The 22,843-nt window shown below is 50.9% G+C and overlaps 1 protein-coding gene across 1 annotated transcript; it reads left to right on the plus strand.

The window, feature by feature from the left end:
- Positions 1-11,211: 11,211 nt before the first annotated feature.
- LOC139018672 (phospholipase A and acyltransferase 3-like) lies at positions 11,212-21,236 on the plus strand. Its single transcript, XM_070427325.1, has 5 exons — positions 11,212-11,292; positions 13,289-13,397; positions 15,273-15,541; positions 20,653-20,813; positions 20,983-21,236. The coding sequence occupies exons 1-5, from the start codon at positions 11,284-11,286 to the stop codon at positions 20,987-20,989; spliced, it is 555 nt and encodes a 184-aa protein (XP_070283426.1). The 5' UTR covers positions 11,212-11,283; the 3' UTR covers positions 20,990-21,236.
- The last annotated feature ends 1,607 nt before the right edge of the window (positions 21,237-22,843 follow it).

The raw sequence follows: 22,843 nt of genomic DNA on the forward strand, positions 1-22,843 counted from the left end.
CTAACTAATGTTGCTCCTATTTGTTTCAGCAGTACACAGGGCCACCATCCAACAGGTCACCTCCCAGATGAACTATGCAGCTCTACCTCCAAGGCTGAAAATACCACCTACCCCTGGTGCCCCCTGCAGGAACATTCTACACGTGTGGGACCACTGCTTACCTCTGCCTGCCTGAAACAAGAACTCCCTACAAACTCCTCTGAGAGGCAGAAGCGGGATGCTAACCCCTTGGTCATCATCCCTTCCCAGCAGGACGTAGCTAAGAGTGGTCGTCAGCCCTGTTCACCATAACATCCCGTGGTTGTTGCCCCACAAGGCTAAAAGAAGCTTTTGGGTCAAGGGAGTGGGGGGGATGAGGTGGAAACTGGTCTTGCAAGGCATGTCAGGCCATAAAAACTGTGAATAATGCATTGCCCTGGGGAGGTGGGGAAGTCATTATTGCTGGCCCCAGGACAGATCATAGATGCCTTGGGTACCTTCCTGTAAGCCCATGAAAGGGGGCGGAACCATATTTGCAAGACAATGACCCCAGAAGTTTATAAAAAGCGAAACCTCTGTGTGTTACTTCACTCTGATTTGAAAATTATTCCCCGAGTCCACTGGTGTTAATAAATGGGGTCCCTCCCTTTCTCTAGGAAGCATGCTTGGCATTTCTTTGCTCTTCTGTAACGCTAAGAGCACCTGAGAATCAGGTAGGAGGGTGGATGTTCCCCTTTATCTTCGGAGCTGAACAAGTTCAGCTCTCATTTATATGGCGAAGGTGTTTTGCTCAGACTCTCAGAAAGCAATTCCAATTGAAGAGCCGAAATCACAACCAGTCACCCGTTTTTCCCTCCAGTCTTGCCTCAGCCTGAGGTCTATTAACCTTTCACCTTGGTTCCACCTCGAGGACTTTAAAATACAGCTCAAATAAAGTCAGACCCTCTAAGAAAGCTGGGAAGGTCCTGGAACCAAGAGACAACTCACCCGGGTTCACCTCAGATGGCGGGGAGCCTGCGGGGCTCAATGGGCCCCTTGCTGGATCCTAACACCAAGTCCGAGTCTGCAGGGTAGTCCTGGATGAGCTTCTTTGGAATCCTGAGGCAACTATGCCAAGTAATGTTAACGTAAAACCGTTCAGACCTGTAAAGAATTTTTGTGAGTTTATTTGAGCCAAACTGTTGACAAATGCTGGGAAGCGGAACTTCAACGAATTGAGATAATGCTCTGGAGAATGGGGAGTTCATACTTTGTTTTTATAAATTACCATCAGAAGGAAAATACGTAAGTGAGTTACTTGAAATTCATTGGTGATAGATTAGGGAGGTGGGAGAAAGCAAAGGGGGGGAACCTCTGGAATAAGATAAAAAGTGAAATGATGGAGCTATGCTTCTTTTACACAGATGGATACAGGATAGTTAACATAGTTAACAGTTGACGATTAACATGATAACAATAACAATGAGGGAATGCCCTGGTGCCATCTGTTGTGCCCTGAGGGGTTCAGCAAAAGGGAAGTTACAAGTTACCCAGACATCTCACAGGAGTGTTATTTTATTTGCAAAATGACAATAGGCTCAGTAAAGATCAAAGTTGATCTTTGTCAGGGAAAATACTGGCCCAGGACATGACTAACCGCTATAACAGTGATGGCGAACCTTTTGAGCTCGGCGTGTCAGTATTTTGAAAAACCCTAACTTAACTCTGGTGCCGTGTCACATATAGAAATATTTTGATCTTTGCAACCATAGTAAAACAAAGACTTACATTTTTGATATTTATTTTATATATTTAAATGCCATTTAACAAAGAAAAGTCAACCAAAAAAATGAGTTCGCGTGTCACCTCTGACACGCGTGTCATAGGTTCACCATCACTGCACTATACCTGCTTATAGTTAAATATTTAATTTTCCGACCATCCTTTGTGGTTATTTTAGGTCTTTGAGTTTGGACAACCACCACGCAGGCCTTCCCTGAGCTAGTCAGGTTAGCATATGGCCCCTTTCATCCACACCTGGATTAAAAAACATGTTGAATATAAAACAACTAAGTATAAAAAAGAACTCTCAAAGCAACTTGGGATAATTGGGAAAATTTGAATATGGACTAGGTGTGGATGGAAAAGGGGCCATATACTAAAGTGACAAGCTCAGGGGAGGCCTGTTACCAACTCAGAGACCTAAAGTAACCACTTGGGATGGTCTGAAATTAAAAATTTCAACTAAAAGCTGTTCATGGTGGTTAGTCATGTCTTAGGGCGGTATTTTTCCCTAACAAAGGTCAACCTTTGCCTTCACTGAGCCTGTCTATTTGTCTTCTTTTGCATCTGTGATAATATACCTGACAACATATCTTTGGAATATCAAAGAAATATTCATCCCCTTCCCTCAAAGTGTTGTAGATAAGCTGCCAGGCGGTGTGGGAGAATAATCAGTCGGGCACTCGGGAGTCAGAAGAGGAGCCTTTAATGCCCTAGTGTGGTGACTTAGGGGAATCAGCCTCCAAAGCCTGAGTGATGAATATGGAGGAAGACTTCCTTTTATCCCTTTTAGTTTCTTTGTCCCCCAAATATGGATCAGGTTTCCAGACTTTTCGTAGGCTTTGCAGCCTCCCATGAGTTGGGATGGGGGAAGTGAGATTACACCCAGAGGCTTGGCCTGGCTGGGGCCAGTGCTGACAACCCCCTCCAGGGGTTGTACTAGTACAGCCGTGGGCAAACTACGGCCCGCAGGCTGGATCCGGACCGTTTGAAATGAATAAAACTAAAAAAAAAAAAAGACCGTACCCTTTTATGTAATGATGTTTACTTTGAATTTATATTAGTTCACACAAACACTCCATCCATGCTTTTGTTCCGGCCCTCCGGTCCAGTTTAAGAACCCATTGTGGCCCTCGAGTCAAAAAGTTTGCCCACCCCTGTACTAGTATATAGTTCATGATTTATGGCCTCTGTAAAATGGGAGTATTCCAGGAAACAGGCTTTCCAAGGAAGGACAGGAATCACAGATAAGAATGGTGTTAATTATTCGCTAGCAAGAGTGTGCCTCAGAATACAGGCTCCTGGCACAGATTCAGATAGCTAGCCGCCCCTCCTCTGCTCGCCCCCCTACCCCCCCCCACCCCCGCCCCCCGTCTTATTTTCCTCTTTAAAAGCACAACTACCACACCTGACCAGAGACCTCAAATCCCCTCTTTGTTATTGTTATCACGTTAATTAGCTGTTAACTATCCTATACCTGCCTGTGTAAAAGAAGTTTGTGTCTATTCCTCTTACTTTTTATCTAATACCAGAGATCCATCCTTTTTGCGTTCTCCCACCTCCATAATCTAGCACCAGTGGATTTCACATAACCCCCATCCATCTTCCCCATTGATTTTGATGTATTAAATAAGTGGTAAAACTGCCATTTTCTAGAGCATTTTTTCAGTATGATGAAATTTTGCTTCCCAGCAATTGTTGCCAGTTTGGCTTAAATAAACTCATAAACATTTTTACAGGTTTGGATGCTTCTTACATTGACACACTGCACAGAGAAACCTCTAGGCCCAAATGGCATTGCTTGAACTAAAATCCCATGATACCAACCCAAGATTTAACACTTGATTTGATTGAAGTCTCAACTTCTTGCAGAAATGTAATCTTAATCAACCAATTGGGAATTTTCTGGTCGGGCACCAGTAAAGTAATCTGTCCTGTAGGCTCCTTCCCCGTCCTCCTCCCCATAGAAAGAAGAGGCAACCTGCTTCGTAAAAAGCCTTGCTGTTCCCTTTCTCTCCCCCAAACCCAGGTCCTGATCTAAAAAATAATCCTTTCTTTTCTTTTGTTAAGAGCTCTCCTGTCCCTTCTACCTACAAAAGACCTTTCATTTTATATAACAATTCAGAGTGCCCTTATACTTGCTGGATGAGATGTTGACCCTTCCACAAATTGTTTAGTAAAGCCAAGTAGATCTTCAAATTTACTAGGTTGAATTTTATTTTTTAACACATGCAAAGGGCAATGTGTTAGGGTTCTCCATAGAAAAAGAACCAATAGGATATAGATATACATACAGATATGGATATATGAGATTTATTACATGAATTGGCTCACATGGTTATGGAGGCTGAGAAGTCTTACAAACTATCATTTGCAAGCAGTGGACCAGAAAAGCCAGTGGTGTAATTTGTTGAGAGGCTAAAGGACTGCAAATAAGGTGTTAAGGCCACTGGTGTCAACTGGAGTTTAAACCCTTGAGAAACAGGAACTATGATGTCCCAGGTCAAGAAGAGAGAGTTAGTCTTTTCTCCACCTTTTTGTTCTGTTTGGACCCTCAGTGGATTGGATGATGCCTGCCCACACTGGTGAGTCACCTTCTTTACTCAGTCTCCTAATTTAAATGCTAATTTCTTCTGGAAATACCCTCAGAGCTCACAGGAGTAAATACAAATGTCCAATAAACATAAAAATGTGGAAAAGATCCCATGCTATTACTGCCATGTTGACAAATATTTAAAAAGATGTTGAGCAATTGTGACTCTGGTGTACTGCCCGTGGGAAACTTAATTTTGCATTCTTTCTCTAATAAAGTTGAAGAAGGTCATACTGCTACCAGAGAGCTGCCTGCGTCGGAGAGGGTTCTCCTTCCCACGGCTCTTGTCATGCTTTTGAGAAAGAATTCAGGTGAGTGACAAAAAGCAGTGTTGAAGCAAAGCAAGAACATTTATTAAAAATACACTTGGCATAAAGCACAAGTGGGCAACTCAGCTAGTCTCAGCGCCCCACCTGGTGGGGGTTCAAGGGTTTTATATTTTCCCCCCTTATAGGTTTCAAGATTCCCCTGCTGGATCTTGGGCAACAGACTAGATTTCCAGGTCCCCCTTTTACATTGTTGTAGCTTTCCCCCAAATATATGAGAACATTTCACAATTTTATCTTGGCAAGTCCCAAGATTGCTGACTTCTTCATTCCCTGGGTGAGAAAAATTCCCTCTTTCCCTACCTTCTTCCCCTCCTCCTGCCCTCGCTGCCATCTATCCTGCCTAACAATACCATACAACCCAACAACTCTGGTTTGTGACCCTTTAGTCAGTGATAACTTCAATTTAGTCGGTCACAGTCGGTATGTTAGAAAAAATAAAGAACAGAATTTATCAGAGTGTATCTCATCTAGATTTTGGTAAGACTTTTATTTTTATGCCTCAAGTCTCTATATATCCTGGTGCCTTATAAAATGTATTTCTTACTGTGGATCTTGGTTAAAAAGGTGGAACCGCCTCTGCTTAGAGAAGACTCCAGGTGCACTAGGAGGCTTGTGTGAGGATGCTCATGGCAACTTTGTCTGTAATGCAACCCACTGGGAGCACCCCAATGTCCATTGACAGGAGAGGATAATTAAACTGTGCTAGTTCCACATGAATATGAAGGAACACGAGTCAACAAGGAACCTAATATTGAGCAAAAATCATCAAGTTGTACAATGTAAGAAGCTTGATTCTGATTTTACCACATTCAAAAAATGAAAACTAAATAAATATTATTGAAGTGATATATTTATATGTAGAAAATATTTTTTAAAAACAAAACAATCATAGACACAAAATTCAGGAAATTGGCTACAACTCCATTAGGTGGGAGAGGAACATGGGGCTAATTTCTTTAATAATATCTTTATTGAGATAGTAGAGGCCCGGTGCATGAAATTTATGCACTTGAGGTGGGTTCCCTCAGCCTGGCCTGTACCCTCTAGCAGTCCAAGAGCCATGGGGGGATGTCCGACTGACGGCTTAGTGAGCCTAAGCCGTCAGTCGGACATCCTTAGCATTGCAGGAGAGGCTCCCACCACTGACGCTATGCTCGCCAGCCATGAGCCCAGCTTCTGGCTGAGTGGTGCTCCCCCTGTGGGAGCACACTGACCATCGGGGGAAGCTCCTGTGTTGAGTGTCTGACCCCTGGTGGTCAGCACGCATCATAGTGACTGGACATCCACCATTTGGTCATTTGCATATTAGCCTTTTATTATGTAGGATACACTGTAGATGAGGCCCCCTAGAACCATAAGAAATGCAAAAAATTCACTGTTAACTCATTCTGAAATTGCCACCACTTAAAATCAAATTGCTCCCCACCCCTCCCCATGGGGTGTGTGCTGCACCTTGGGAACCACTGGGCTTGACACTTTTCCTCTCTGAGCTTCATTTCTGAATACATACGCTTATACTGTGGGAATTGTAATCTCTTCTCCGCCTACCTCACTGGGTTGTCATGAGGAGGCTCTGAGCTAATAAACCTAGAAATGTTTCATCAAGTAAGTGATGTCTAAATTGGAAGGGATTGCTATTTTTAAGCCCACAAGTACCCTCACAGGTAGCAGGTGCTGATTAGGGGAGGAGGGCATGATTGTTTCCTGGGACTATAGCTATGGAAGCTTTGCAGAGGGTTCCGCAGGCCTTGGAGGGGAGGGCTCTGGCCAGCAGCCCTGTAGCGGTGGTCATCCCTAGAGGCACTGGCAGAAGGCAGGGAGTTAGGGGGGCTGTGAGGCCAAAGTGGGAGTAACTGTCAAACCTTCCTGCTTGGTGCCATTCTTTAAATTGTATGTGGCTGTTTTGCGGCTGTACATGCGCAGGGTGGGGCTCCAATCTCTTCAATCTCCTGGAGCCCGGTGGGGGCCAGGCCAGGGCAGAGCCAGGTGGGCTAGGAGGGTGGGTTTAGCCTCACCCCCAGTGAGGTTCAGCATGCTCCCACTGCGGAGATGGTGGTGCAGCTGTCAGGGGGGAGGGGTCTGACCCTGAGGGGCCCTCAGGCCTGCCTCCACCCAGGGCTGGAATTATAGGAAGGAGAGGCATGCCTGGCTCCAGCAGAGGGGGCTCAGCAGCTACAGGCCGCAGGCCCCGGGTGCCTCAGGGGTGCCGATGGGTGGTGTCCAGAGTGCTATTGTTGTGGGCACCCCTGGCAGGGCTGGTGGGGGAAGAGATCAGGAGTCAGATGTGTGGGCTGCAGCTACCCCCGAGGCTGGGTCTTCTTCCTGTCAGGTCAGCCTCCCCATTGCCCTTGGGATGTGGATGCTGGGTTAGGGTGTCCATGGAGGGTGATTGGAAGAGCTCCCCGTGGCCACTTCCTCTTCCTTCTTTGTGGTCCAGGCTCCTGTCAGGTGCTCTCCTCAGACCCCCAGGAACTTGGCACCAGTCGCCTGCCCCCTGCTGCTCGTGCATCAATATGCAAATTGGTCATTATGGGGACACTGTAACAGCAATTAGCATATTACCTCTTTATATGTATACTAGAGGCCTGGTGCACGAAATTCGTGCAGTGGGAGGGGGGACCCTCAGCCCAGCCTGCACCCTCTTCAATCCGGGACCCCTCAGGGGATGTCTGAGTGCTGGTTTAGGCCCAGTGATCGGGCCTAAACTGGCAGTCAGACATCCCTCTCACAATCCTGGACCACTGGCTCCTAATTGCTCACCTGCCTGCCTGCCTGATCACCCCTAACTGCCCCCCCTGCCAGCCTGGTCACCCCCAACTGCCTCCCCTGCCAGCCTGGTTGCCCTTGACAGCCCCCCCACAGGCCTGGTCACCCCACACAGCCTGCTTGTTCAGTCCTTTGGTCGTCCCTCACTAACCCCCCTGCCGGCCTGGTCATAGGCAGCCATCCTGTGAGGGTGTGACCAGGCCTGTGGTCATATTACCTCTTTATTATGTAGGATATAATTCACATACAATACAGTTCACCCATTTAAAGTGTAAAATTCAGTGGTGTTTAGTAGATTCACAGAGTTGTGAAACCATCACCACACTCAATTTTAGAACATTTTTATCATCTCAAAAAGAAACTCTATCCCCCTTAGCTGCCACTTCCCACCCCAGTGGGAACAATCCTAAACAATCATTAATCTACTTTTTGTCTCTCTATATATTTACTCATTCTGAATATTACCTATAAATAGAATTTTATAATATGTGGCTTTTGGACTTGTTTCTTTCAGTTGCATGCTTTCAAGTTTCCTTCATGTTGAAGCATGTATCAATACTTCCTTCCTTTTTATGGCTGAATAATAGTCCGTTTTATGGATATACCCCATTTTGTTTATCCATTCATCAGTTGATGGTGTCCACCTTTTAGCAGCATGAATAGTGCTGCTATAAACATGTGTGTACAAACTTTTTTGTGTCATGAAGCTTGTTTAAGTTATTGGTTGTTTTCTATTTCTTCAGTTAGGTTGTTGGTACATGGGAATTTTATTGTTATTGCTCTTCCCCCCCATTCTCAGCAAATACATGTTTTTATTTGCATTAAATTATTATTCCATTTACTCATTGACCAAACAGTTTTTGAGCCTCTGCTCTGTGTTAGTCACTGCCTTGGACCTGATACATGCAATTACACATTTTAATTTCTTTCTCTTTTTAAAAAGAACTTTAGATGGCCCCTGTGAGGCCGGGACAGCCCCTGTGAGGTCAAGAAGGCCCCGGTGAGGTTGAGACGGCCCCAGTGGGGTCTAGACAGCCCCGGTGAGGTCGAGACGGCCCCAGTGAGGTTGGAATGGCCCCGGTGAGGTTGGAACGGCCCCTGTGAGGTCAAGACGGCCCTGGTGAGGTCGAGACGGCCCCGGTGAGGTTGAAACAGCCCTGGTGAGGTTGAGACGACCCCTGTGAGGTTGAGACAGCTTCTGTGAGGCTGGGACGACCCCTGTGAGGTCAAAACGGCCCCGGTGAGGTTGAGACGACCCCTGTGAAGTTGAGATGGCCCTTGTGTGGTTGAAACAGCCCTGGTGAGGTTGAGATGACCCCTGTGAGGTTGAGACGGCGTCTATGAGGCAGGGACGGCCCCTGTGAGTCTGGGATGACCCCTGTGAGGTCTAGACGGCCCCTGTGAGGTCGAGACAGCCCCAGTGAGGTCGAGACGGCCCCGGTGAGGTTGAAACTGCCCCAGTGAGGTTGAGATGGCCCCTGCGAGGCTGCGACGGCCCCTGGGAATCCGAGAAAAATACCACATGATCTCACTCATTTATGGATAATAATGACCATTATAACTGATGAACAAAAATAGATACAGAGGCAGAGCAGCATTGAACAGACTGTCAAACTACAGTGGGAAGCCTGAGGAGGGTTGGGGGATTAAGAGATCAACCGAAGGACTTGTATGCATGCATATAAGAATAACCAATGGACATAAGACACTGGGGGGTAGGGGAGGCCAGGGGATTGTCAAGGGGTGGGGGGAAAAGGACACATATGTAATACCCTTTGTAATACTTTAAGCAATAAAAAAAAAAAAAAGAATAACCAATGGACACAAGACACTGGGGGGTAGGGGAGACCGGGGGAATGTCACGGAGGAGAAAAAAGGAGACATGTGTAATACTCTTTGTAATACTTTAAGAAATAAAAAAAAGGTAAATTTTAAAAAATCAATAAAATATATTTTAAAAAAATAAATGAATAATTACAAATAGTAGTAAAAAAAAGAACTTTAATTAAAATATATATTTTTATTGATTTCAGAGAGGAAGGGGGAGGGAGCGAGAGATAGAAACATCAATGATGAGAGAGAATCATTGATTGGTTGCCTCCTGCACACCCCCTACTGGGGATTGAGCCCAAAACCTGGGCATGTACCCTGACAGAGACCCAACCTGTGATCTCCTGGTTTATAGGTTGATGCTCAACCACTGAGCAACACCGTCTGGGCTAAAAGAACTTTACATTTTATTTTTCAATTACAGTTTGCATTCAATATAATTTTGTATTAGTTTCAGGGTACAACATAGTGGTTAAATGATCATATGTCCTGCGGTTTCTTTCTAATCTTTATTGTTGAAACTATTACATATGTCCTCTTTTTCTCCCCATTGGCCCCTTCTAGCCCACTCCCACCCCAGGCCTTCAGCACCCTACTGTCTGTGTCCATGGGTTATGCATATATGCAGACAAGTTCTTTGTTTGAGAACCCACCCCTCCCGCCTTGCCTGTGCACCTCCCAGTCACTGTGCCCACCCTACCTGAGGGCTCTGCTAGCGCCCAGCCAAGTCCTCCTGCTCAGGGAAGCAGGGCTGTGATGTCGCAAGGGGATGGCACTGATTGGACAAACGGAGATCACCTGACCCAGGCCAGCCACTCCAAGGTGTCCAGCATCCAGTGGGGGCCGGCTCAAAGGGCTCTGACCAATGAAACTGCAGGGAATCAGCTAAGCCAACCCCTCATTCTCCCTCCAGAATCCAGGGTGGGAAATACTGCCCAATGGTCCTGCTGCCACCAGAGGAGAATGGAGTGGAGATGCTGAGAGGAAGCGAGTCTCTGGGGAGCGAGACCGCGTGTGCTGTGAGGTCGCTGGTCCGCAGATGTCCATCCTGGAGAGCTGTCCAGGCTCAGCTCCTGCCCCCCTGCCTCCTAACAGTACCGCTTTATGCTCAGAGCCTGAAGATGGTAAGTTATTGATCCTGGCTGCCCGCCCACATGCCCCACAGCTCTGATGCTAAGGGCCCCCCCACTCAACCCTTCCTGTCCAGTTTCCCCAGGATGTTATAGCTCACAGGTGGGTATCAGATGAGAGAATCTTATCTGGGTGGGGTAGGAAGTGGCCTCTCCACACCCAGGCAGTGGTGGGTTTGGGTTTCCAATTGGTCTGGGATGTGTTTCTGAACTGGGGGCAGGGGAGGGCGTGGAGCGAGCGGGCGCCCTGTTCCCAGTGTGGGGCGTGCGCCTCTGATGACACGTTTTGTCTGGTTCCATCTGCTTAGCGGTTGCTGGAATCGTTGGTGTGTTCTGGTCATGGTCAGTCCTGGTGTTCAGGTCTCCTTGGAGCTCCTCCCTCCTTCTGTCTCTCCATCCCTCTTCGCCCCACACCCCCTGACCTGGCAGTTCCTCTCTCCTCTTCTCTGGGCCCTGAGACTTGGTGGCTTATAACCGTGGTGCTGACCGTGGCCGCCACCAAATCCCTCTGGCTCTGCATGTGGACTTCGGTTTCTCTCTGGCTGGTTTCCAAGCCTATGTGTCTACCTGGCCTGTGCCTTGGCCCGTCTTTAAACAAAGAACAGATTTTGTGTGACCTTTGATTTGCATTTTTATTTTAGAAAATGTATGTATTTATTAGTAGCATATGGTAATACATGCTAAACCTAAATGTGAAGAACATGACCCTCCTCTCACTGAGTCATTACCTCGCAGGTCACCTGGACACATGTCTCACAGAGGAGCACATCCCGAGAAGCATGGCTTTAAGTACAGGTGTTTGTCTTCCTGGGCTGGGTCAGCGGGAAAATGAAACTCTTGATAATAGAAGGCTGGGCCCCGGGACAGCAGCACGCAGACACAGCTGCCCAGAAGGATGGCTCCGGTAAGTCCCCAGAAAGCTTTTATTTCAAACACCGCAATCCTGTTAGTGGTGATGATGTGGGTCTCCTTGCTGGGCTGCCGCTCTGGCACCAAGGGGCACGGGCGCCTGCTGAGGCCGGAAGGTCCACTACCCGGGGTGGGAGGACTCCCCAGAGCTTCCTGAGGAGGCAGGAATGGTGGGCTCAGGGGAGGCAGCCTCTGCCCACTGCCCAGTCCCACCTCCTCAGTCACACTGTCCTGCGTGGCTGGGAGGAGCTGGGAGGGAGGGACCAGGGGAATGGCTCCCAACGGTGTGGGGCCGAGGCGGGGGCTGCAGGAAGGCGTTCTTGTGCACTCTCCTCCCCAAGCAGCTCACCTGTTCCCTCTGCTTTTCTTTCCATCCCTCTCTTCCCTTCCATGTGTTGCTGCTTCCTTCTGGCTCCGTAACAGTCACATTTCCGAATGCTCGCTGCATCCCAACACCATGCAGAAGGCTTTTATTTAATCTCTGCTGCACATATGTGAGCACATTTTTCTTGATAGCCTCTCCCCCAAACCCAAATGGAAACCTAACATTGAGGCTGAAGTCCCCTGCACCGCCCCCCCCACTTCTTACCCCCAGCCCCTCTGTGTGGCTCGGTACGTGTCCTGCCAGTTTTCTAGTCCTTTGCATATAGAAGTGTAGCCACCTTTAAGTGTTGTTTTGTGGCTTTGGGTTTGCTGTCGTTCTTAACTTGGTTGTCTGAGTACAGTTCACTTAGGAAATGCTTGAATCTTTTCCTTTATTTACCAGTTTTTGAAATAATATGGTGATTCTTTCTCATCCTCCAAAGGTGACTCACCCATTTTAAAAGTGTCATTATGAGCACATTGATGTCATTATTCACATATCTGATGTATTTATTTTTCATGCTCAAATTGTTCCATCTTTGCTCAGGTTGACACATGACACTTGTAATCAAGAGCTTTTCTCTCAATCATGTCTCCCCAGCAGACTTCCGGTTGGCAGCCACCCTCATTTCACCCAGCAACAGCCACCCACCCTGCTCACGGTGGTCTGGCCCCTATGGCCCCTCTCGGCTGAGTCAGGGAAAGAGAGGTGGTGGCTGGCCTTGGAGAGATCCTAAAATAGAACTTGTGCGATAAGGGCATATCTCGCATTCCCAGTGGGATGAGGGCAACATACTTCCTGCTCATGCAAACCCCAGAAGGGCACTGCCCTGCCACCAACTCCAGGCACACCCTGGGTCCCCAGCTGGGTCTTGGCCTGGTGCCCAGACTTCAGCGGCCCCGCCCGCCTGGGATGCTCTGGGAATTTAAGGGCGCAGCGTTGGTAACATGCAGACCTAGGTTTTGATCTTTCTCTTCTATTCACTAGGTAAGGAGCTTTGCATGTTACCTAACCTTCCTGAGACTCAGTCTCCTCATCTGTCAAATGGGGTAATGACAGTTTGTGGTCAAAGGAGTGATGGATATGAAATGTGGGCATGTTGAGCACCGTGTCTGGCTGTGCAGGTCGGGGCTCTATCACTCAGAATCACTCAGGCCCGGCGCAAGGTGGGGGCCCTTGATGAGGCATTTGAGACTTCCTGGGGGTCATATACTCACTGACACCAACATGCTCTGGCATAAGATGTGCTCATGCCCATGTCTGCACACCCATGTCTCGGTCACACCCCCGTGCTGCACACCTGCCCACACCTCCCCTCCAGACACCCTGTCCATCTCTTCTTTGTCCCCCAAAGAGCTCACTTCCAGCTCAGCAGCCCCAGTAAAGGAGGGACTTCCCATCTGTGCGAGGAGAGCGCCCTCTTCCATTTCCTGCAGGAGATGCTCAGAGGGAGCTTGCAGGCTGGCCCCACCCCATAACAAAGAAACTGAATATCCAGAGGATGAGGCCTAGGAATCAGGATTTTAAAGAGATTCCCAGGTGATTCTAATGTGCAGTCAAGGTTGAGAACCACTGTTCTAGAATGTTCCCTGTGAGGACTAACCTCAGCCTGTCTCTGATTTTTCAGCCACAGGCTGAACCGAAACCTGGAGACCTGATTGAGATTTTCCGCTTTGGCTACACGCACTGGGCCCTCTACGTGGGGGATGGCTACGTGGTGCACCTGACTTCTGCAGGTAAGACTGCTTCTCCGCTGAAGCTCAGGGCAGAGGTGGGAGTGTTAGCGGCTGCACACTCGTGCGCTGTTCTCACCCAGTGCCTGGATGGCGGGCTCTCCCTGGCCATTGGCTGCATGATGTTCCCTGGTAGGTCTGCAGCCGCTCTTCTTCCTCAGCAGCCAGTTCGTGGAGAGACGGACTGTTGGCCTTTGTTCCAGGTGATACTGGGGCTCACTTCCAGCCAACCCACTGTCCCAGGGAAGCACCCCTTTGTGTGCTCGATGGTCTGGGGGCAGATGAGTAGGACACAGCGTACAGCTGGCTCAGAGGCCTGGAAGGAGCGAGGGCCTCCCACTTAGCAGAACCGGTTTGGGGATCCGGGGGCCTCCGCTTGCCGACCTGTGACTTGCCCCCTAAGCTCAGCTGCACCCTCTGGAGAGCAATGAGAACCCACCTCCCAGTCGTGCAGGGTGGGATTCAGGACAGTTCGGGGGAACCCGGGCGGGGCCTGGCGGGTCCTGGGCCAACCTTCCTTCCCTCCCAGAGTTTCGTGGCATTAAAGCAAATGCCGAAAGCCTGGGAACCACCAACAGCAGGGAACGGGCCAAATAAAATCGGTGCCTGCATTTCATGGCAGACGGTGCCACCATTACCAGCAGCTGTACAGGAGGTGTGTGCACACACATGTGAATTTTAAAGCCAAATGCAGGCTTTAAAAAGTGAGGCTTATTGAGGAATAACTTACTGTTTTATTTTTTGTAATCCTCATCTGAGGATATTTTTTTCATTGATTTTTGGAGAAGGGTAAGAGAGAGAGGGAGAGAGAGAGAGAGAGAGAGAAACATCAGTGTGAGATGTTTCTTTCTCTCACCCTCTCTGTGTACCAGACGATGCTCCAACCAACTGAGCCACACTGGCCAGGGTCAAATGCCCTTTTAAAAAGAAAATAAAAACTGGTGAACTAAAGTGTAGAGACACACACACACACAGACACACACACAGCTAGTGCAGTGGTTGGCAAACTGTGGCTCGGCAAACCGCGCCTCAAGAGCCATATGCGGCTCTTTGGCCCTTTGAGTTAGGCTCTTCCACAAAATACCGACTTCTGTGCATGGGCCAGGAAGTTTCAGTCGCACTGTACATGTGCGCTGTACGTAGCTGCTAGTGAATGTAGAAGCTGGTCCTTGGATGTACTGGCTGTTCAGAGGTTGACGTCATACCAACAGGCTTTCTGTGAGCCCAGCTCTATCCAGCAGGTCCACTGGCCCCTCCCTGAGGGTTCCAGGGCCCATCACTCACCTTCTCCTGTCAGCTTTCCCAGAAGCCTGGGTGAGGCAGGAGGCGGGCGTCCTGTTAGGGGCAAATCTGAGAATTCAGAGCTGGGAGAGTGTGGCCATCACCTGACCCAGGCCCTTCCGTCTGTAAGTGATGAAAGCCCCTGAGAGGAGAAGGGACTGGCCTGAGGCCACACGGTGGGTGGGGCTCTGGGTTTGCAGGTCAGGCCTGGGCTTGCTCAGCAGCCTCCTTTCCTACTATTGGAAACATGTCACCCTGGCCGCTGAGGGCCCCCACCCCGCTCTGGCTGGGGCTGCACCTGGGGTCTGTGCCCTGTACCCTCAGCCCCTCCTGCATCTTTCAGGGACATCTGCGCCCACAGGGGCCTTTAGAAAAATCCACATCCTTGGCTTTAGAAATGAGGAGCCAGAGTGCAGGGGCATCTGTGACTTCTCCGGGGGCACCCAGGCGGGGGTCGGCCTGTGTTTGAGTTTGAAGCCAGGCAGGGCCCAGCCTTTCCCCAGCTCATCCTCACTGATGATGCCCAGGGCAGTGGGGCTGCCTGCTTGCCCACTCTCAGCCCCGACCATCGGCCTCTTTCCTCTTTGGGAACCACAGATGACATCACAGGAGCTGCGTTGGCCAAACTCATGTCCTCTGGGACTGAGAGGGCCATAGTGAAGAAGCAGCTGCTGTCCGTGGTGGCCGGGGAAGACAAGTACCGTGTCAATAACGAGAATGACGACAAGTACCCACCGCTGCCTCCCAGCAAAATCGTGCAGCGTGCAGAGGAGCTGGTGGGGCAGGAGGTGCACTACAAGTTGACCAGTGAGAACTGTGAGCACTTCGTGAACGATCTGCGCTATGGAGTCCACCGGAGCAACCAGGTGTGTGCTCAGCCCCTGTCCCTGTCCCCAGGAACCAGACCATTCCCTCCGCTGACAGTGGCTGGGCATCCGTGTGGGAGTGTGAGGTTGAGGTGGAGGCACGAATGAGACAATATAGCAGGGATAAAATCCCTACCCTTCAGGGAGTGACAGTCGGAGTAGGGATGAGGGTGGGGAGAAGTGCCAGTCGCTGTGCAGACCAGTGAGGTCAAGGGGTGATGTTGCAGCCATGACAGTCACCCCTGGCCCCTCCATAGCCCCAGAGGAGGGTTGTTTTATCCCCACTTTACATATGGGGAAACTGAGGCTCATGGTGCTTTACTAGCTCACCCAAACTCATTCCACCACTAGGCATTGAGTCTCTAGCACCTGACAGCCATGTGCAGAGGTGGGATTTGAACCCAGGTGCCTGATCCAGAAGGCATCACAGAAGAGGTGACACCCAAGCTGAATCTGATTTAATTCTTTTGATTAATCTGAAACTGCAAAATGAGATGGAAATGACCAGGGGCGACAAGGACTACAGGCCGAGGGAGGAGGAAAAGTGGGAGCCAGGAGGACGAAGAGCCACACAGACGTTTTCTGGGAAGGACCAAAGGGTACACCTTTCGGGCTCTGTCCCACGTGGTCTCTGTCTCTCCACTCAACTCCGCAGCTTTGTGCAGAAACGCAGTTGTGGACCATCCCTAATGGAGTGGATGAGGCCATTCCTAAAAAAGTGTTGTATGGAAACAGTGGTAGGTGTTAGAATCGCCAAAGGAGGAACGCACGAGGCCAAAAGGGGTAAAGAATATGAATTTATTAGGTCACCTGGACACCAGATGGGCTGAGCCCCAAAATGGGGCTTGCACCCAGGGATAGGGGGTCAGAGGTTTTGAAGGACTCCAGGCGGGCTTATCCTGGGTGGAGAATTCTCTTGGCGGGTCCTGAGGGGAAGGATAATGGTCTTAAGTGAAATATGGTCTAAGCAAAAGGGAATGTCGGTTGTGAAGTGGCCTAAAGGTCAGCGCCCAGGGGAGGGGTTATCACCTCAATCATGTGATCAGGCCTGGCAGGGGGCTGGCTAGGGCCCTTGTGCCATAGTTTGCTGACTTCTGGTCTCAGATAATTTGAAAAACCCCAAACCCCTCACTCATTCTTAGCTGACATCAAACATTTAAAAAGTTTATAAATACTAAAGAGTTCAGAGGACGGCATTTTTGGTACGTGGTACATATGTGTCTATTTTCCTCACGTCCTTGGCGTTGCACAGTTAGCTCACGCAGTTAATGGAAACTGTCTGCATGTCATTTAAATAGTCAGAGCAGGCGTCACTGCCAACCAATCAGCCAAAGCAGACCTATTTCATTCATTTATTTATATTTATTTATTGTTAGTCCTCATCCAATGATATTTTTTCATTGATTTTTAGAGAGTGGAAGGGAGGGGAGAGACACAGAAAGAGAAACATTGATGTGAGAGAGACACATCAATTGGTTGCCTCCTACATGAGCCCAGACCAGGGCTGGGGTGAGCCTGCAAATGAGGTTCATGCCCTTGACCAAAATCGAACTTGGCACCCTTCTTTTCACTGTATCCACTGAGGCAAAACCGGCTAGGGCCAGACTCAACTTCTTTTAGGACAAAAGCTGGCTTCCCCCTCCCCGCAACTCAAATGAATACATTACAGCACGTTTCCATGGCAACTGTCTGGGGCCAGAATTCCAATCTAAAGTAACAGAGGTGGAGGGAGCCTCCCAGGGGGGATATGGTCTCCTGGTTCTTCCCACGGCTGGTCTGTCTGGAAGCAGTGGGTGCCCCATCCTCGCTGGAACCTTGCGCCTCGTCCAAGGCTGTAGATCCCGGTGGGTGAGGACGACGCTCCTCTTCTGTGAGGGGAGAAGGGCTCTGGTGAAAGGGGCGGGGCAGGGAACCCACTGGGAACTGCCCCCTGGTGCCTGCGGGGACCCTGCTGTGGGGTCTCCCTCCTTTGAGCTGAGGTGGGAGGCGTGGCAGCCTGAGGTTGGGGCTGCCAATCATGCATCTGTGCTGGAACCCCCGAGGGCCAATCTGGGAGACCCCAGCGTTTCAGGGGTGGTTGGCTGCCTGCTGTGCTCCCGAGGGACTCGGGGGAGGTCTCTTCCCCTGAGCAGCTGGTCCCTGGCGCCTCTCTTCTGAGCTCCTTCCATGGAGGGTAACTCGGCCTTGCCTGTCTGTCTCCCTCTTACTCCTCTTACTGTCTGTCTCTGTGTCTACAGAGACTCCTTCCATCTGCCTCCATAAATGAGTGGGCGTCCCTAGGCGGCCCCAGCCCCTGAAATGCCTGCGGGAGAAGCGGAAGGCTGCCAGGAGAAGGACTGTCCAGCCAACCTCTGAGCCGGGTCCTGAGTGCCTCTCAGAGCGCTTACTGACAGGGGCTGCCACTGGGAACCCCCTCTGTCCCGGGACGGGCATGTGTGGCCTGCAGCTCAGGAGTGTGTTTCTCATGGACCTGGGCGCCGTCCTGTCCTTAGAAATGTTGTCGTTCACCCTTGGCCCAGTGTCTCCATTGGTTGGTGTCATCCTTCGCACAAGGACGTCGCCAGTTCAATTCCTGGTCAGGCACAGGCCCGGGTTGCAAATTTGATCCAGGTGGGCATGCGTGCAGGAGACAGCCCATCGATGTGCTCTCACAGGGATGCTTCTCTCTCTCCCTTCCTCTCTCTCTCAGAATCAATAAACTCTTCTTAACAAAAAATATATAGAGCCCTAACCGGTTTGGCTCAATGGATAGAGCATGGGCTTGCAGACTGAATGGTCCCAGGTTCAATTCCGGTCAAGGGCATATACCTTGGTTGCGGGCACATCCCCAGTAGGAGGTGTGCAGGAGGCAGCTGATCTATGTTTCTCTCTCATCGATGTTTCTAACTCTCTACGCTTCTCCCTTCTTGTCTGTAAAAAATCAATAAAATATATATTTTTTTTAAAAATAGAGATGCTACTACAGCAAAGTACTCGAAGACGGGAAACAGACCACCAACTCTCGGGAGATGCAGAAATTCACCTTTATCCCAAATGCAGGGCTGCTGGCTCAGGGGAATCAGTTTCCCAAAAGCTGAGCAAAATCTCTTCTGCTGAACCCAGATACAGTGGGTCCTTGACTTAGGAGTTTAATTCGTTCCGAGACAGAGCTCGTTAAGGAGCTCATTAAGGAGCTCGTTAACTCAAATTACTCTATCAACTCAATGCAAAAATCTGCCGAGAGACAGCTGGTATCTCAAAAAACTCGTTAGTCGGGACATTTGTAAGTCAAGGCCCCACTGTATATGTATCCCTAGATTCTATTTCTTGCTTCCGGGTCTCTGTATGGTTTTGTCTAAAAGCTATTTTGCTGCAAAATAGGTTATAAAAAATCTTCTAGCTGACACCTGACAGGTTCAGAGTGGGCCAGGGTCGCACACCTATGACATGAGGCCATAATGCATCAAAAGAGATTTGATTCCCGACACCTGGGTGCAGGTGGGCTGAGACCGAGAAAGGCATCAGCGGAGAGAGAGCAGGGAGAGACAGGTTTCTGTTGATCCTGCTGGCTGCAGCCGCTCTGCTAAAGTGGGGGATCTGGTCTGTCCTTGGCTCCTCCCATGCCAGGTGTCTCCTGGTTCTCTGAGCTGTGCTGTGCTCAAGGCTGCAAGCTTTCTGCGAGATGTCTGCTAAGCACAACAAGTCTTTCTCTGCCCCATTTTATTCTCTTTAACCCTTTCATTCCCACTGCAAACATCTATGTCTGGGTTTCAGTTCAAGCCTCTGCAAACTTATTGTTCCAGGATGTGAGTTTGCACCGTGCAGCAGCAAGGCTAGACTGATTATAGATCAGCAGCATCCTGTCATGGTTGGGGGTTGGGTTAAGCTGTCTTCACACTGTTCCTATCATCACGCCTGCTGTCCTTCTCCATTACAATGCAGGGTCAGGAGGGCCCGGCCTCTGCCTCCACTCCCGTGGGAGCCTGGCTTCCATCCGTCCAGCTGGCTGACACCGGGCCCAACCGCACTGACGCTCACCGGCCCTTTTCAAATTCTCATTTCGAGAACTCCTGACCCCGCGTGTCCCCCTCCTGTGTGCACCCTTTAAAACACCAGGCAGCTCTGTGCCAGTCAGAGTGGAGCTGAGGAAAGTCTGTTTATCGCCGACACGTGGGAGCGAGTCTGAGTGTCTGTGAATGAAGTGGGCGGTGCGGGCTTTCCTTCCCCAGCCGCTCACGTGGCGCCAAGTCACGGTCTTCCACAGAAACCTGCTATGTGCTCTGTGTTGAGCATTTTTCCTTCCGGGGGAGGAGGTTTAGGTGGGCTTGTTAGGACACCAGGCGTCCTGGTCCCTGGCACTTGGCGAGGGGTGGCTTTGGGGAGTTCTTTCCACTGTCCCTCCTCAGTCTTCTCCTCTGTACAGTGGGCATCTAACACGGGTATCAGTAGGGTCTGGGGGCAGATTGAGACAACTGAGAGCCTGGGAAGTCCCGCCCAGTATTGACGCCTGGGGTGTAGGCAGGGGAGGCTCACATGGCGTTGCCGACGACCCTCAGGGACCATCCTGACGTCTCCACCGCCTCATCCCTGCTGTCTGAGTGTCCGCTTCCTTGTCCAGAACCCTCCCCGGTCAGCGCAGAAGCAGGTGATCTCGCTCCATGAGCCGCTGCCCAGTCACAACATGGGATCAGCAGCTCCTCCACCAGCGCCCACGCTGTGCCTGGGCCGGGCTCAGCTCCTGGGCCGCCCAGAACCATCCCGGCCCAGCCCTGGGTGGTGAGAGCTCACAGGGGGGTTTCCCCAACTCTGTACTTGCTTCAGGCTCCCAGTGGCCAGCCCTCACCTAGACCGTCCGGGCACTGCCTGTGTCCTTCCCACGGCACCCCCTGCGGCTTTCTGAGCCTTTCAGCATCTACAGGGCCGCTGTCTCCCTCACACCCAGAGCTCCTTCCCCACCCGTTCTCTCCCCGCCTCTTCTCTGCTCTCCTGGTGGCCTGTTGCCTGGGAAACAACTGCTCCTTCTGTGGTTCCGTTGAGGGGACCCGGGTCTCTCCTGAGTGAAGATTCTTGGTGGGTGTGCTCGTGGCCAGGCCCCTGACGTGGATTATGACACCCCATCTCTTGTGCTGCAGGTCATCGAAGCGGTCCTGGCAGTTGTCTTGGTGATACTTGGCGCAGCAATTGGCCCGGTAGTCGGCATACCAGCTGGAGTGGCAGCAGGCATTGTCGTAACGGCCGTGGCCATCAGGGGCGTCCTCCGGTACCTGTGGAACAGACCCAAGCACGCAAAGCGGTGAGGTCAAGGCATCATCCCAGCAGCAACCAGTTAGTCTGGAGAGGCCTTCCTTAGCCAGCAGGGGTGGGGTTTGGTTTATTGATTTCACTTTGTTTTATACTCATTTAGGCCAATGTTTTTAAAAAACATGTTTTTATTGACTTTTTCTATTTTTTCTTTTTTTTAGAAATTGACGAAAGGGTAGGGAATAGAGGGAAACATCGATGGGAGAAATTCATCAGTGGCTGCCTCCTGCACGCTTCCTACTGGGGATCAAGCCTCCGGGAATTGAACCAGAGACCCCTTGGTTCATGGAACAACACTCAAGCCACACCAGCCAGGCCATTCAGGCTGCTTTTCATGGAGCTATAAAAGCACAGGAAGATCTAATTGGGGAAATACGGCTGGTGTGAATGCTATTAAAGACACAGTTGGGCTCTGTCTTGGAATGAATGCTTATGTCTCCCTCGCCCCCCGTTCACGTTGCAGCCCTAACCCCCAATGTGATGGTGTCTGGAGCTGGGCCTCTGGGAGGTCATTAGGCTCAGGGGAGGTCATGAGGTGGTGGCGAGGGTGCGGGGAGGGCATGATGGGATCGGTGCCCTTACAAGACAGACCAGAGCTCTCTCTCCTCCATGTGAGGACATAGAGAGAAGGTGGCCATTTGCAAGCCAGGAAAAGGTTCCACCAGGAACTGCATCTGCCAGCACCTTCGCCTTGAACTTGTCAGCTTCCAGGACAGTGAGGAATGAATGTCTGTGCTGCGCCCCCAGCCGGTGATGTGTGGCCATGGCAGCCGAGCTCAGTGACTGGCTCTTCCCCAGCTGCCTGAGTGCGTCCTGGCCATTCTCTGCTTTTCTCAGGTTTCCTCTTGGAGGGCGAGGACGGGTGAGGGGCGGGAGACACACCTGTGAGGGCAAGAGCAGGTCCCATTGTCCCGCCAGGGCCGGGGCTCAGCGGCTGGAATAGTGTTGAGGATTCTCGGCCATGAATGTGACGCAGCCCCAGTGGCCGAGGCTCCCTTCCTCCTGCTACTCTCTCCTCCTCTTGGTTCTGGAATAATTAGTACCGTCCTCTCCCCAGCGTCGCTGGTCCCCTGACACCTCGCTCCACGGCCTTTCTTTCTGCATCAGCTCAGCAGCATCTCTCCTCAGTGTCTGCAGCTCCTGGGTTCCCTGTTCCAGTTCCCGAGAGAGAATCTGATTGGCTCAGCTTACCGCATCCTAGCTCAGCCTCCTGATTGGCTGCTGTTGGGTCAGGTGAGCAACTGAGCCAACCAGTTCTGACTGATGGGGCCAGTCACATGGTTTACACCTGACCCTGGAGGCAGAGGCAGTTTCACTGGGAGGGGACTGTGGGTGAGTCAAACTCCATGGTTCGGCACCCCTGGTCCCAGGGCACCCAGGGGAGGGGGCGGAGCTGGCACCACCCCAGGGTCCCTCCAGAGCTGCTGGGAGCCTGGGGCTGGTCCCAGGGGAGATTTCCTGCCTAGAATTAGAGCCGGAGCTCACATCTCCCATTAGACCCGAGTCCCCGGATTCCCCGTCTCCCACGGCTATGGGGGGGGCTTTAGACCCGGAAGCGAGAAAGCCTTCTCCTGTCTCACCCGCTGGGTATGGGGCTCACAGAGCAGCTGTGCCCTCTGACCCAGAGGGAGTCTGGGAGCGAGGCCAGCATGGATCCTCCCGGACCCGCACGAAGGCGGACATTCCACCTGGGGATCTGAGCAGGGCCCTGCTTGGCAGCAAGTACAAGTCCTTCTCCTCCTTCTTCAACTTCTGAAGCCCGAGCTTCGTCCCCGCCTGGTGTCTGTGCACCGAGGGGATCGGGGCCCCCAGCTTTCTCCTGCCGGGAAGGCGCAGCCCAGGGGAGGGGACGCCCCAGGTCTCCAGTCAGAGTGTGAGGGGCTGTGCTGCCACCATGGAGAGCGGCCATTCAGTGGGGCCACTGGTGGCAGAGGCCAGGGGGGAAGAGGAGAGCATGGGACCCGCCCCTTTAGAGACCACGCCCAGGGCACACTAGGTACTAGCGGAGGGATACTCTGAGGA

This window comes from Myotis yumanensis, unplaced genomic scaffold (assembly GCF_028538775.1).
Source record: "Myotis yumanensis isolate MYYU_CA2020_CCGP unplaced genomic scaffold, mMyoYum1.0.hap1 SCAF_10, whole genome shotgun sequence".
In the NCBI taxonomy this organism is placed as follows: domain Eukaryota; kingdom Metazoa; phylum Chordata; class Mammalia; order Chiroptera; family Vespertilionidae; genus Myotis; species Myotis yumanensis.